This window comes from Esox lucius, chromosome 12, assembly GCF_011004845.1.
Source record: "Esox lucius isolate fEsoLuc1 chromosome 12, fEsoLuc1.pri, whole genome shotgun sequence".
Taxonomy (NCBI): Eukaryota; Metazoa; Chordata; class Actinopteri; order Esociformes; family Esocidae; genus Esox; species Esox lucius.
This window is the reverse complement of record NC_047580.1, coordinates 27,642,449-27,658,904: the sequence shown is the minus strand read 5'-3', so window position 1 is coordinate 27,658,904 and position 16,456 is coordinate 27,642,449. Positions and strand designations below refer to the sequence as shown.

The 16,456-nt window shown below is 40.8% G+C and overlaps 1 protein-coding gene across 3 annotated transcripts; it reads right to left on the bottom strand.

Moving 5' to 3' along the window:
• Window positions 1-7,819: 7,819 nt before the first annotated feature.
• znf217 (zinc finger protein 217) lies at window positions 7,820-15,980 on the bottom strand. Of its 3 annotated transcripts, none has more exons than XM_010875148.3 (6): window positions 15,923-15,980; window positions 13,012-14,451; window positions 11,420-11,542; window positions 9,474-10,904; window positions 9,196-9,307; window positions 7,820-9,082 (listed from the first exon to the last, which is right to left on the bottom strand). In XM_010875148.3, exons 2-5 carry the CDS (start codon window positions 14,309-14,311, stop codon window positions 9,207-9,209), a joined length of 2,955 nt encoding a protein of 984 aa, XP_010873450.1. In that variant the 5' UTR covers window positions 14,312-14,451; window positions 15,923-15,980; the 3' UTR covers window positions 7,820-9,082; window positions 9,196-9,206. The 3 variants fall into 3 exon arrangements, with proteins under 3 accessions (XP_010873450.1, XP_010873449.1, XP_010873451.1); XM_010875147.3 differs by having other exon boundaries at window positions 15,870-15,976; XM_010875149.5 differs by lacking the exon at window positions 15,923-15,980 and adding an exon at window positions 14,684-15,212.
• Window positions 15,981-16,456: the final 476 nt, after the last annotated feature.

Here is a 16,456-nt window from a genome sequence, read left to right as displayed (position 1 = left end):
TACAGCAGGATGTTAGTATATAGAGGGCCGATGACCTCAGTCCTGTCTGTGTAGCCCAATCAGCGGCGAGGTCAATTCTACACAAAGGAGAGAGGCACTAGCGTCTGAGGTGACTCTTGATAGAGAATGATACGCCGATGCGACCACAGTGATAGTACACTCATGGGGCCAATCACTTATTTTCTGCTGCCTTCTGAGGAGAAAAACAAGTCTACAGCACGAATACCTTTCCTTACTGCGTGGACTAGCACCCTGGGAGGAAAATGGAGGGGAGGGGTGAGCCATCATCAGGAATGTAACAGGATGTGTATGTTTGTCTGTGTCCTAGTGCAGCAAATAGACGTGCTCCCTGATATCACTGAAGGGAAACAATCATATTTCCCTGCTGCACTGAAACATCCCATGACAGCCAAGGTTAGGTGCACTGAGGCCACACAGTGCTACGACGACGAGACATCCTGGAAAGAATAATGTGGTGTCATTACAATTTTCCTCTCTTTTGACCAAAGACAACGTGTCAATCGCTATAACTCCCAAGGTGTTGAGAAAACAAGCAGCGTCTATTACTTTTCCATATCTCGTCGGAGTACACCTGGTACATCTTCTTGTGGGTAATTGTTTTTTTTCCTGAGTAAATACCTTTTTATAGAATAATACAGCCACATATATAACGCTAACACTGCTAGATCTACCGCATATTTTCTGGCCCACATATTGTATAGTAGGACTGTATGTCTTGTTGGTGAGTGCTACGAGGCGGTAAACAGAGGCAGATAACAGATAGCAGTTCTTTAGGAAGTGCCATGTCCTACCAATCACCCTCCCCTTCTAAAGGGGCTACAATGGCACCTGAGGGGGAATCTCATGGCTGTCATCCCAGAAAGCCTGCCGCACTGATGCTTCCTAGCCATCTGCTCTGCATATGAGCAACAGAACTGGCAATTGTCTCAGGAAAGCCACCTCAATCGACACTATCTTTGAACGGCTATTACACGCATTCAACACAATGAGTGAAATGCATTGGATTCTGCGGTCTAAAAAACGTGCATTTCCTAGACAGGTAATGACACGTGCTAGGCCACACTTGGTGTCTATGTGGTCGGGTTTGGATATCGTGGCTCTGTCCTGAGCTTGGACGGCCATAGATCTCTGCATCTGACGACAAGTGAGAATAAGGCACAACAATGTCAGTAGCACACTTCTAGTAAATAACCCCTCCATGCTTGTTTTATCATGGTTCTGCAAATTACCCCAGGCTCCTTTGGAGCCGACAAGAAATAGCATTATTTTATAGCACTGAGGGGAAAAAAATTGAATAGATAAAAAGAAAGAGGAGTCAGACAGAGAGAGAGAGAGAGATATATGGAAAGATAGAGAGAGAGAAAAGAAAAAGGGAGATGGGCTAAAAAAGGTCCTTCAGGGAACAGGGTGTAAATGAAGTTCCAGGAATGACACAGGCGAGCAATGAGGCGTGGATGGAAAATATACGCTGCACATCATCGGATAGAGATGCCAGTGGAAATGGCTTCATTGAAGTGTCAGCCCTCATCCATCAATCAATCATCCGCAAGAAACAATAACGTTGCGGCGATGGGGCGGCTTTTATGGGGCTTACTCATGGGTATCGGAAACAGCACTTAAGTGTAGTTCTGACACAGGCAGGGAGAGAGAAAAACAGAGATGAGGTGCTAGGCTTATTTCACATGCAGGTAGAGTACATAAGGACAAGAGTGGTGGGTGGTAAGGACTAAGCAGACAGTCAGTGCTCCCCTGGCAAAAAAGAATGGCTTGGAACTCACATCCCTTTCATACACAGACCAAAATCCCACTCATTTACCAAGCCATATTTTCTTTATACTCGTTTTTTTGTCTGAAAGGGTGTAAAAAAAAAGAAAAGAGGAAATGGAAATGGAAAAATAAAATCCACCTAAAGATCTAATCATGATTCCTACATTTTCCACAGTCCCTGCGACCAAAATACAGTTATCAAGACCGTGTGTCTGGTTCTCCAATTCTTTGCAGGGAATACTTTTTTTGCAGGTTGGACTTCAAACAACACCCCTCCCAGTTGGCCACTGATAGGAATTACCAAGTTGCATAGGATTCTCTATGTAGATTTGTACATATTGTGGCTACTCCTCCTTATGCCTCCCCAGACCCCTAGTGTAGTTTGGGTCTCAACATATTTCAATATGATATACAACAAACTTGACTGTTTTAACTTTAAACATTGGGCAAAAATTGCAAATACAAGCGGTCATTCGAGTTATCTACTGTAGGCTTCATATCAAACACAACCAAGACAGAAATGCACTCTAAATAACTATGTAATGTTATTTAGTCTTCATCTTCATTCAAACACTGGCTAAGAAGGCAGACAAAACAAGCTTGCCCACTGTCAAACTCTTGTTACCAGCTACGGGTGGCTACCCAGAGCTGGAACTCTGGCGAATTTCAATAATGTGCTGTCTATCAACCTGTGTGGTCCTCGAATGACCAATGCAAACATTGGCATTCAAGTAGTATTTTTTTCCCCAGCATTTAATTTACAGTGCTTTGCGAAAGTATTTAAATCCCTGACCAATTCTTTCATATTGCTGAATTACAAACGGCAAATTGACATTTTCTTCTGTTTGATATTTTATTTGAAAACACTTATTAAACTCAAAATCCTTTGTTCGAAGATGACATGGATTCTATTATGGGAAACATATTAAACATTTGTACAAAAAATATGTAAAGTCTTGTTGGAATAAATATTCAACCTCTGTGTTGTGGAAGCTCCCAGTTGACCCAGATGAAGGAAAATACCCCGATGAGGATACTATTACCTCACCATTGGACTCCATCTGTGAACCATTAAAGTTCCAATCAGATTTTCTGAATAAAAACCCTGCTGTTGAAGAATCGGAAGTACAATGAAAAACGAATTCTAAGTAAATTAGAGTGTAACAAAGTGTAACAAATGCTTAGATTAAGAAAACAGTAAAATAAATAAATACTGTAATCTCCACATGTTTGGGTATCCAGTGAGCACAACAAGATCAATAATAAAGAAGTGACACTACATCACGGCACCTAGCCACTGCCAATAAAAGACTGTTCTTTAAGACTCAGCGCCCAAACACTATTGAGACCTTTTACAGAAGCCACAGAGAGGTCAAAAATTACTTTGAAGGCGCTACTGAGTTCAGTGGCTGGGAGTGTGACTAATAGAGCACCAGTTAACCATATGAAAAGTTCTGCACAACACTGGCCTGTATGGGAAGGTAACAAGAAAGAAGGCATTACTCAAAATGGTCCATTTGAAAGCAGATCTGGAGTGAGAATATATGACTGTAGATGCAGGTCAGATGAAACCAAGTTAAAGATTTTTGACAAAAAACACAAAGCGCTATGTGTGGCGCAAACCTAACACAGCGCATGAAAGACACACAATCACTACAGTATAGTATGATGGCGGCAGCATCATGCTTTGGGGATGTTTCTCATCAGTTGGGACTGAGCCTCTTGTTAAAATTGCAGGATACATTTATGCCAAATAAACAAAGAAATGCTGCAAGAGAATCCACTAAAAAACTCAAGCTAGGGAGGAAATTCACCTTTCAGCAGGACAATGATCCAATCTGCCAAGAACAGTGGCCCAAAACCACTCTAATATTGTGTGCAAAGCTGGTACCTACTTACTCTATACAACTTAAAGCTGTTTTTTCAGCAAGAGGTGTCTCCACTACATACTAACATGTTGGGGTTGAATACTTGTGCAAGCAACATTTGTAAGAAATATTTTTTCTTACAAATATTTCCAAACATCAATGTACCATTTGTGAATCAGTAATATGCTGAAATATATACCTTAGCTTTCATATAGTTGTTCTGGATAAGAGTCAGCTTAATTACTCAAATGGAAAATGTGAAGGCAGGGGGCTCTTCTGTAGCAGATATATGTTTTTGTTTTAAGTTATGGAAGTGGAGGGAGCAGCAGCCACATAGAGAACGGAGAGGGAAAAAATATGAGGAACTTGGTCCACCATGCGCAAAACCTGCTTCATATAGAAAGGCCAGAAATAGCTAGATCCACAGCCACAAAAGTGGGTACACCTGCAAAACATGGTTAAATACTGTATGGGGATTTGGTTTACTTTTTTACATGTAATAAACTGCATCTTCAGTCAGAAATGGTTAATAGAGAGTATTTGTATTGAGCCTATTTAGTTATACTGTGTTATTAGGAACAAAATGGTATCTCAGGTTAAACTATGTAAATCAAAATAGCAGGCATTGCAGACAACTTTACAGAAAACAAATCAACATCAAATTGATAGAAGTATTCTCCCATGAACATCGAGTAGAGTGCACGTTTCAAGAAGTATAATAATGTGAAAAAATAGGCACCATTTTTAAATGCTCCAACAGTCGCTTTTGCTGTAACGTACTTCTTTTGATTTCCCCAAACCAGGTCTCTTGACGGCTTCTCGGCAACATGAAACATGACACGTCATCCATTATTCTGTACATGTGCCTCGCTATCTGCGCCCGCTCCATATGGCCCCTGTTCTCTCCGAACACCAAAATCCCTTTCCTGGGGCCAGGGGCTGTTTTTTGTGGGGAACCATTACATTGTTCCTCTTCCTCTAAGGGACAGGGTGATGATGATGAGCCATCACAGAGACAACAGCAGACTACGTCAAATTCTGACAGGATGGATATTCAACAATTGACCGTGTGTGTCTCTGCGCTGTTGGCCCAATTGCTAATTCATGCAAGTTGACAATCTGGAGAGGACAATTATGAGTGATTTCAGTAGTGGAAATAAAGGGGAGTGAGCACTTACAATGGGAGTATAATAACATGTTTACTTTTTTGAGTGGGAAAAAAAACTATTACAGAGGCTGATGACACCACCACTATAAATGAAATGCAAAGGTTTCTGTAGTAAGGGAACCCTTTTAGCATCTATCTGCTGTTCTATTTTGGACAGGATTGTGAGGAAAGAGCTGTGTGCTGGATTCATACCCATGTTGCAAAAGTATACATACACACCAGGCACCAGGCCTGGATCACTGAAGCCTACCTGGTAGACAAATTAGACGTTTAGTTTGTGTCAAAAAATTCTCAAAGAGGTATATGGGTAGAAATTAAAATATCTCTGAATACTCTTCAGAACCTTACCCTTAGAGAATAACAACAGTCTTGTTCTGTAATATTGTATGAGTTTGAAAACACATTGGAAGGGATTTTAGGTGGTTCTTCCATACCGTATCCTTCCAGATACTTGATATCCTTTGTCTGTGCTCACGGACCGACCTCTTCAATTCATACCACAGATTTTCAATGAGTTTCAGAGACTGGGATGGCGATTGCAAAAGGTTGCCAATTATAACAATTTCTTTGTGGAAGTTGATGTGTGCTTTGGGTTATTGTTTTGCTGGAAGATCCACTTCCGGCCAAGTGTCAGCCTCCCGGCCTAGGCATCCAGGTTTTGGGCTAAAACGTCCTGGTACTGGGTGAAGTTCATGTAGTTTGTTGACCTTAACATAAGCCTCAGGCAAAGTGGAAGCAAAGTTGTCCAGTAGCATCATAGATCTACTGCCATATTTACGGTACATATGGGGTTCTGTTCTGCTCCCCGTGTTTACAGCAGTTGGCTCACATGGAAATGGTGCACAGAAGCGATGGGTTGTGTTGAAATGAGAACAAGCACAAGCAGTTGAAAGACAAAATGGATTCTAAGAGGAGGGATGGTCTAAGATCCAAATCATAAAGCATTTTAAACAAAGGCTCAGTGGGGTATCAGTGAGGTATTGAAAACAGAGGTGTCCCAAATTCTAACCACAACCTTGAGAAGAATAATGGAAATATCCCTTGTTTAAAATTTTTTTTACTCACCTTGCAATTGAATTTGCATAAAATATAATGTGCATAAAATGTAACGCAGGATGAAATATTTTATTTTGTCTTTAATCTACATTCTTTATCACTCAAAGGCAGAGACCTATATTAGATCAATGCATATTTGTCTGTCACTGACATCATGCTGCTGTCTAATATTTTGTAGAACAACAAAATTTTATGATGCAACCTATTGCTTAACATATAGACGACAGCGATACCACTTTCACTACAGTACTTCGGATAGCATCCATTATGTGCTAGGCTACATAAAAAAATATAAACCAGAACCCTGAATCAGCAGAAGGGCTTGAGTAAAAATGACTGAAGTCCTGTGATTATTGGTCAAATAATCTCAGGGGAACCAGCCTTGGAACAGACTGTTATCAAACCCTGTTAAGAAAAGGAGCATATATAAAATGATTCATAGACCGGTCAACAGTTTTTAAATATCAAAACAATGTAGCAATGTCATAAAATCTATGAATCATGAGGTCAGGGGGGTCACTTGTTTTCTGGCTTCCTTTTTACCAACCCATGCAGGGCAATGGTGTAATGCCCCTTGAACCCCTGTTAACAATGCAGAAGAAAAAGCAATGCCAACAGAGAAAGCCTTTGTATTTGTGTTAATTGGACCTTTGTTTCCATACAAAAACCCATAAGTTTTGAAAAGAGAAAAACCTTTATATGAGCATCAGAGTGGAATTAAAGGATTTGTAGTAACAGGAAGCATCATCAGATGAACTCTTCTTCCATCCTCTTCCTCCCTCTGCTTCACCATGCAGCTGCACTAAGTTATCCACAGTGAGGAGGGATCTGAGGGTGATGCTTAGTGAAATGCAAATTTTGCGTTTATGATTACAAAGGCCCATGGGCGATATGCACTAATGTGAGCTAATGCAATAGATTACACAGCAGTGGCCCTCGGGAATAGACAGCAAACAGATGTGGTGTACTCAAAGAGAAAAATCAAAGTTTAAAGTGTTCAATGTGCTGGAGACTGGCCTTGTAATTTAGTGCTCACATAACACGCAATTCAGATATACTGTCATCCCCCCTATTCTTTTTCTCTCAGGATTTAGATTTGAGGACATTCAACAAGTGTTATTTTAGGAATCATCCATCTGAAGGACATAATCTATTAACTGCATAGAATGTACAACCATAATACTATTACAATACACACCAATATTCATAATTGTGGACTATTTACATCACTGATAAACATTTTTTTAAAAGACTTCACGTTTCAAATCACAAACATCCCACCCAGCACCAACACAAACGAGGACATGGTATTCTCACTGTTAACAACAGAGAAATAAAAAATTGCAATTCCTGTCCCAGTCTGTAAGTGTCACAAATGCCATCTCTACATTGCTAGACAATTACATTTGTATACACTGCCCTCTGGTGTTGATATATAGTTATGACACCAGTGGATTAAAACCAATCCAAAAATATTCTCAATACAGTACATACATTCTTTATTGAGCATACTGAATTACAAATTTAAACATTATGCCCTTTGAATTTTTTTTCAATATATATAAAAATGCCAAACTGTGTGAAATTGCAATGACATTTGCAAAAGAAATCCCACTAAAATGTATTCTGTGAGGTACCTCCAACTAACAAATATATTTTCACTTTAAGTCATAAGACAACTAAATGTGAACAGAGAGAAAAAGCAGAACGCATTCATTTTTAGACTTTCTCAGCCCAAATACTGTGGTGGAGCAGCAAATCAACATTTTAACCAAACAAATGGAGCACAGTAGTTATAATTATTTTAAATGCTAATGACAGGAAAAACAAGATGTTGGCTCTTTGTCCAATTCCAGTGAGATGCAAAAATCTGGCATGAAAAGTGGGTAGACCTAGAAGACTATCTGTAGAAAAAAAATATTATGAAACTACTCATCTGTACCTCAGATGACAGACTTTATTATAATGTAATGGTAATACAAATCTTAAACGATATTTCACTTTTACATTGTACACACAAAATCAACAGAAATAAATAAACACTCCAAAAATGTACAGCATAAATGAAATAAGTCTGATGTATCTCCATGAAAATATCAGAATGCTTCCTATCACGTGCTTTAAATTTGTAACAGTTAATGCAAAAAGTAATTAGATTTGAAACAGAGCTCAAATTGAATTGATGTCTGAAACCTGAGACTTCTTTTCTTCACAGTGTACAATGTTTTGAGATACTCTATTCCTGCAGTGAGACTTCCGTTCTGCTCTCAATACAGTTCAACAAGTAGTAGACAACAGTGTGTCAGACAATCCACAGGCAGGGAAACCCGTAACAACACATTCTGATGCAAAAAAAAAAAAGGAGAATAATACAATAATCAACATCCTGCATAAAATGAACAGTGACATAACATGAGTTCATAATATGTAAGGAATAACTGTCTGTCTAAAACAAGTTGAAACTGAACAATATTCTTGCACATGAAAATTAGAGTTCCTCAGGAATTCTCTTAATATTTGGTCCATGTTTTACCACTTCGTAACCAGCATAGTGGGTTTTGAAGATTTTAAATGAACCAGCAGCCTTTTCAATGGACACTTCACAGAATCCGGCAGCAGGAATCACTGGTTTCAAGCTCTGATCATATCTTTTTTTTTTGTCCAGGGAAGAACTACTACCTAGAGGCACATCAGACATGTTGATATCAACTCTCCAAAATTCACTGTCTCGTTACTAGACATGCCAGCGACAGCAGCTTTAAGTCACCAGTATAACTGACCACTTGAGCATCAGTCTATTAACTTGAGTTTCAGGTAACATGCAACAATATTCCGCTAGCTAATATAGTCGTAAACTAAGAGGTCAAGCTATAGGAGGCAACACCGTACCAAACACCAGTGCTTTGACAGGAACACAGTCCCTTGATTGCTGACCTACCAGACAGAGCAGCATATTAACTAACAAAAAAAACAACATATACTCTGAAAACATTATCCTTTTACATTTTTTATCCAGTGCAACCATAACAATGATGTTCAAAACAGTCTTGTTTTTTTTTTGTTTTATACATACTAACATAACGGGGGGTATTGGATGCATGTGGATTAACATCCACAGTGAGTGTGGGTCATCTATGGGTTGGGCCTTTCCTGTAGATACGCTCTCAAAAGATGATGGTGGAATCATGATCTTCTCAGTTCACTTCAAACGTATAAAGGCGAAAAACACATTCATTCATCTTAACAAGCAAAAATAATCAACGTGATGCTTACTTACAACAAGGCTGTTAAGTTGACCAAGAAAAAACAGCCTACCATCAGAACAGCTAAGTACTTTTATCAGTAGGACCACGGTGCTCATTGCTGATGGCGCTGGAGTAGTCTCTTGTCTGTAGCATACTAGCAGGGTGGAGTGATGGCCTACTCCCTAAGGGAAACAAAAGACATTCTTAGAAGAAGCAGCACAGAAATAATTTGACACTGCTAAACACCAAGAAAAAAAAACAATGACATGACCAACTACACTAACGCCATAAAAAGAGAATGAATACTTTCAAATCACAGTTTAAAAGACAAAGCTTTTGAGTTCACACCTCTGGGGTTAGGCACTGCTCCATGGCTGGGATTGCCCAGGGCGGGGTGGTAGAGGGAGGCCAGGTCACTGGGGCTGTAAGAGCGAAGGATGTTGATCATTTTCCAGTCAGTCTCCATACTGCCGCCGCTTGCTGCTGCTGGAGGGTTGGGCGCTTTGACTGGAGCACGGGCATGAGGCCGGCTGAATGACGGAGGGGTTCCTTGGGACGAAGAGGAGTTTTTACTGTTTCTTCCTGAGGGCAGCAGTCTGTGGAACCCGTCCTCTTTCCTAAAGCCTGTATCAGAGTCCGTTTCCCGTCCAGGGAGCCCAGAGTACCTCTGTCTCTTACTAGAGGGTTCCCCACCAAAGTCCACTGGGGGCAGGCTACCAAACCGGCTGGAGAGGCACAGTCTGGTAGCATCGGGGGGCCAGATTACACCACTACCGTTCCTCACCGGGGCGCTTCTCAGACTGCTCTGCACTCGGCTGTCCGAAGGGCTCGGCCTCGATCGGTCCACTCCAGGCACATTATCTTTTCTTCCATTAGTGTTGGTTTGTTCTGCTGGCTCTGTAATCCTGGACAGGGCCTGGCTGGTACGAGGCTCCATCATCATCATCTTGTACCGTTGAGTGTCCAGGCCTCGAGCGCCCATCTCCCTCTGGGCTTCATTGGGGAGAGACCTTGTAGGTCGATGAGGAGGGTTAGAGTGACTCTTCTCTGGAGGTTTTCCAGGAGGCTGGGGGGTTGGGGATTTAGTCCGGCGAGGGTGTCTCCGATCTATAGCAGGCAGCGGAGGGACATCTTTTCCTTCGAGGGCAGGGGGGCAGCCAGTGTAACGCTTCAGTTTTAGAATTCTGTTCTTCTTGGTCGTGTCCAACTTGTCTTTATGTACCAGTTTCCTGTGCATGAGCAAGACCTCTGGGTAGAGAGTGCTGAAGGCACAAGACGAACAGGCATTGGAAATCAATGCATTCCTTGGCATCAAGTTGGCCGATATGGAAATGGACACTTTCAAGGACAAATTCAATGGGGCCTCATCTGGGATCTCCTTTTCTTCCATCTTCAGGTTAACAGGTACAGGGCATTGTGTGTCATCAGTAGAGGAGTTCGTACCTGTAGCAATCCATTTTCCATTCTCTGCATTGACCTGAGCAAGTGGGCGCAAGTTGCCACCGACAGTATTTAATCTATCCTCCGGTTTGACGCTGGCACACAGTTTGGTTGAAGGCCTGACGTTGGGAGTCGGCCATAGTTTGGATCGGTTAGAGACGGGTTTGTCGTCTCTCTTTTTGGCGAATTCTTTCTCACTGGGTGATGGCACAGATACCGCAGGCTTATTCGGGATGTCCGTGTAAGGTTTGTCCTTGTGGCGTCTATCCAAGTGATACCGCAGTGAGGTTTTCTGGGCCGCAGCATAGTCACAGTATATACATTTGTATGGTTTTTCACCTGAAGGCAAGAACATAATTGAATAAGCCTAACGTTGACCAAAAAACAAATACACCACACAGCATTAGATGCAGCACACAGAGTAAGACAATCCGGCACATCAAGCTTTATATCGCTTTCATGTAGAATTTGCCGTAAAAATAATTGGAAATGGCCATTGAAAATAAATTGGGCGCTGTTTATATGGTTCCCTTTTATGTTAATAAATGTTTACCCAATTATTTTTGGCATGCGCATTTTATATAGCCATTACATAAAATACAGCCAATAAAGACAAAGTGCCACCTCAGCACTACGCTGATGTAAAACCATGCCAGGGACAGAACTTCACCCAAATCCTCACTAGATCGGTTGTCAAAAACAAACACCTCTGATGCTGAAATGCTTTCAAAATGTTCACAGCATGGTCACATTTGTGGGTTATTGACTCAGTATGAAAAGGGGTTCAAAGAAAATAATATATATATACACAATTTTTATCCAATTTAGGCCCCCCTACAATATATAAAGTTCACCTGTATGCGTCCTGAGGTGAATGTTGAGGTAGTAGCTGGAACGGAATGTCTTGCCACAGTAACTACATTCCCTGGATGACACAAGATGTTTCACCTTCATTTGATCAAAGACATCACTTTTATCTGCAGAAAAAAAACAAAAAGGAGATGGATGAAGTTAGTCTCGTTAGGCCAAAGAGAGTAAGAAATGTATATTTAGTTACACACATTCTGTTCTTTAAAGTAAGGCAAGCAAGCAGATCAAAAGACCAGGAAGCTTAGACAGGCTCGTAAAATATAACAACCTTAGTCCAACCAGTAGTAACCTTGTAAAGACCCCCTCTGGTGTTAAATGTGGAGGATAATGCATACCCCTGCTGCAGCCATACATGCCAACACCGCTACATTACCAGTTGGATCAATTCTAAACAACTGCTTAAGTATCAACAGTTTTAAATATTGACTGAACGTGGGCTATCCACTTAACTCAGCTGGGAGTTAAACATCACGGACTCCTGTCTATATCATCAACTTTATGCAACAAACATCCAACAAGCAACACTGTTTTTGTAGTCTGAGTCTACTGAGCATGATGATTTTTGAAGACTTGGCAATGTTGTCACACCAGACACCCAGGGTGTGCTTTTCTCTGTGGTTGCCACCACAAGAAAGTGAACACATGCATGCAAAATACTAAATAAGGAGTTCCAGGTTTGTTGCAGGAGTTTTTGTTTTGAGTGGAATCTTGAACCACTTCCACTGACTTATGAAGGGATATTAAGTTATTAAAAATGATTGAAGGCGGACTGCTTTGCTAAATAAATAGGTTAATTCCTTGTGAGTTGTGCTCAAACAAAATGTCAATTTTTCTCTAGTTTGCAGAGCCATAGCATTCAGAAGAGATCAATCCTGTGATGTCTAAATTAACAAATTAAAAGGCAGTTTGTTGATTTTAATTTCCCCACAGGGACCCTTTCCCTTCTGATGCGAAGGGGAAACTTCTCAGTATGACCTAGTAAATGGAGGTGTCATGCATGAAAGTGTCCCATGTGGGTAAAATAAAAATGTAAAACAGAAGATAACAAAACAATAAAGAAATACAAACTAGAATGAGGTGCTGGTCCACTGAGATGTAGGCCTAGCATAACCTTTCTTTGTAAAAAAATAAAATAAAGCTATGTAAAACAGGCAGGTTTTAGTAGAAACTAATACATCTGATGGAGATCAACTGTTAGGTACAAAGTTGTTCCATATAAATAATAAACGGACCAATTACGTTTTCTTTTTAAACACTTAATATAAACACTTGGCAAAAACATCTGATAAGTGCTTTATAGAGTTCATAACAGTTTGTGGAACTTTATGATGTTCACAAGAGTGATCTTATGGAAAAATTCCTTGCTCCATTGTAAATAACCCTTTTTTCAATCTGGCAAGCATAATATTGTTGAACAGCCCTGCCTTCAACAGTAATTAACTTCCTATGGTTTTACAAGAAAAGTGGGAAGCAAATCCAGTTGCATAGTCTGCAAATGACCAGCAGAGGGAGCAGTTGTAAATAAACTGGCCCAATTAAATCCACCTTTGCCTTTCTTTAACATCAGTTGATTTACCTGAATAGAAGGCATCTCCACGTACTCCCTCTTCTGACCCATCTTCAGACCCCTCTTCTCTGGGAGACCCTGCATGGGTGACCTTGGTTTCCATGCCGGCTAAGGGGCTCTCCCCCTCACCTCTCTCCCTCTTGTGCACCCTGGAGTGGAGAACCAGCTGATGATAGGTCCGGAACGTCCTCCCACAGTCCTCACAATGTGTTGGCTTGTCATTTCGAACAGACTTCGGATCTGGCTCTGGTGACGTGGTCTCTCCCGCAGGCTGTCTGGACCTCAGCTCCCGACCCAAGTCTTCTTTAACACACTTGTTGTCAACTCCTTGGCCTTCCGACCAGATTTTCGCCAGTTCTTTATCAGAGCCTGAGTCCTCGTTGTCTGAGCTGTTCTCTTGGCCCAGGCCTATGTCTTTAGCCACACTGGGACCAACAGCAACCTTCCCCTTTGTGGCAAGTTGCCATGCCTGGTAAGTGTTGAAAGGGTCTAGTTGGGCAATCCACCTGGAGGATCTCTCTGGTGTTGTACTACTTTTCCCAGATAGGGGGCATAAGTTGAGGCCCTGTAAAAAACCTTGTTGACTGAGGGAATCCTCCTGCCTAGGCTTCTCTTGTTCTCCATCAGCCTCAAATTCTTTACAATGTACTTTGCTGTGTTCCAGCAAACTGTCTTTATCGGGGAAAAAGAAACCACAGGCAAAGCACATTTTGTAAGCAGTAGTTACCGGCTCTGACACTTCATCTTGGATGACCTCATTGATAATAACCGGACTGTCCAGGTTCTGCTGGGGCTTAGGCTTATGGAACCTCATATGGTTCCTAAGAAACCAAGGTTCCTTGAAGCGCCGGCCACAAAGGTTACAGTGAAAGGTGAAACAGTCCTTGTGTGTCCTCATGTGGCTCTCCAGCTCACTGGCGTCCTTTGTAGCCTGGTCACACACAACACAGCTAAGCACCTCCACCTGCTTTACAGACAGCGAGTTGGGTTTGGAACAGGCCCTCTCACCTGGGATCAAGAACTCTGCCTCCACACGCAGAACAGCTGGTTCAAACAGCGTTGTGGGGTGCTGGGTCAAGACGTGTGGGCCCAGGTCGTCTTGGTGTGTGAAGGTCTGCTCACAAAACATGCAGTCCAGCACTTGCAGCAGGCTTCCCTCAGGCTGAGGCTCAACCTTGTCAGCCATGGTACTGTGAGGGGTCATGCTGGAGCCGGACCCTGGCATGCTAGCACCTCCACTAATATTCAGAATATCTTGTCCAAGTCCATCTGGACTTTCCACATATGGCAACAACGGGTGAGTTGGCATTACTTCCTAGAAAATTGTGCAACTGACCTATATACTTGAGTGGTCTATAAGAAAGGAGTTAATGGATGATGTTGCTGAATAACATTGCTAAGAATCATCATTGATTCATCCAGGGTAGCTTGGCCTTAAGAAGTAGATTCCTGAGAAAAAAAAAATGAAGAAAAAAAAATTGGTAAATCAAGGGGATAGTGAGGCTCCAGAATGCTAAGAGGCCCCAAGAGAACTCAAATAACACAAAAGTATTTCTCAAATTGAAACAGGATATGAGACAATAGCTATACATTTCCTCTAACTACTGAGGATAATGCTTCATTTTATTACACATTGCTAGCTACATTCTAACAAGAAATCTTACAGTTATCTAATACTTACCAATGGCTGGCAATGCCTTGTGGAAATACATGTTTTGCAGTTGGATAAAATGTGGAATAACTGGACAAACTAGTTGATACATTATCACAACCTGGTTAGAATTTGTAGAATATAAACAGCTTGAACGTATATAAAGATTGTACACTGCTGGTCATAAATATATTCTTATTTTTGTGTTCCCTTTTTTGTTTCCACTTCTAAGTAAATGCATTAGTCGAAAGTTTTCAGTCTTTGTTCAACAAGACAAGGTGGCCTGTTTTGGCTATCCGTTAAAGTTGGCGAAGTGCGCTAAATAAGGAAGTCACAAGTGTCTATGACCTCTCCGAAACAACCAATTTATAATTATTAGATACAACATAATAGTATTGGGGTTTAATTGTACAGCGCTTAGCGACAGTTCGCTAGGTTCTCCAACGAACGCGACGTAATAAAACAAATGATGCACTTGTTGAATATATACAACGGTTATGAAACTTCGAGTTAAATAATGCCAAATTAATTGGCTATTATATGCTAGATGTTCATAGTATGACACATAGATAAACTGTGTATATACACTCTACTGACTTTTCTATGGTGGACTGTTTCATAGCTATATAAAACAACTGAATAAGTCACTTTAACTCAGTTTCTTTTCAATGCAATGAACATCCTGCTTACTTTCACTAGTTAACAGACTAACGTTAGCGAACTACAGTAGGCAGCTACCTTACAGTACTATGATAGCCAAAACATGTATCTGAAGCACGGGGACAGCGACTTCCTTCCACAAAATCATTGCTGAGTTCACATAGTTAGCTTTCTAGCTAAGCACGCTAGCGTTAGTTCTCAATTTAGCAGCCACAAAGGCATCGCCAGGAAGAACTTCAGAAATAGCTATGTATGGAATGAGTGGCATTACATGAAACAAGACATTGGTAGCAATTAACCATAACTAGTAACTTTTCGAATAGTTTGATAACTGAATTTAGCAGGGTATAAATCAATACACTCATTTGAGATTGACTAAGTTAAAACTGTATAAAACTCACCAATACCTACAATAGTAACCGTTCAGGCTTTCCAGGTAAACTTTCAATTAATCGAAACGATGTATCTAGCTAGATAAGAAAAATATACAGGGGATTATATTCTAACAACTAAAAGAATAAGCAGCCAGTTAAGTTAGTTCCCAAACATATTTCACCTTGCAACAAATTCTCGGTCATATTATTCTTTTTCGGTGTTTGCGGATCTCACCGTGCAGCTGTTGAATTCTGAAGCGCGCTCTCAACGAATTGGGGAGAGACGTAGCGCGTGCACTTAACAGCCTCAAAATCGAGACATGGACAGTCACGTGGTCTCAACTTTTGATGAAGTAAATCATTCTTTAAAACAAATCAAATACACATATCCTAAAATGTTACCGTAAGTAAAATGAAACAAATGTTTAATAATACATTTCTCACGGTAGCCCCTAATGCCACACAGTGGTGCAGACTGTTTTCAATGTTTTGAATGTAAGGTTAGAACGTCTGTAGATCTAATGCAAAAAAAAAAAAACAAGAACAAGGTGGACTGCCAAAATCTAATCATTGTAATGGCGGTTGTGTCATGGGGATGATTAGTCAGCTGTAGTTGGTTGGAGTTAGAGGATAGCCCTAGATAAGATAATTCACTGTTTGTTGAAAGATTGCTTTGTGATTCTATTCTGTATAACACTGCAGGTATGGGCTGTTACAAAAAATAATATGTTTGTACCCTACATAGTTTTTCATTTAAGACATTTAGAGT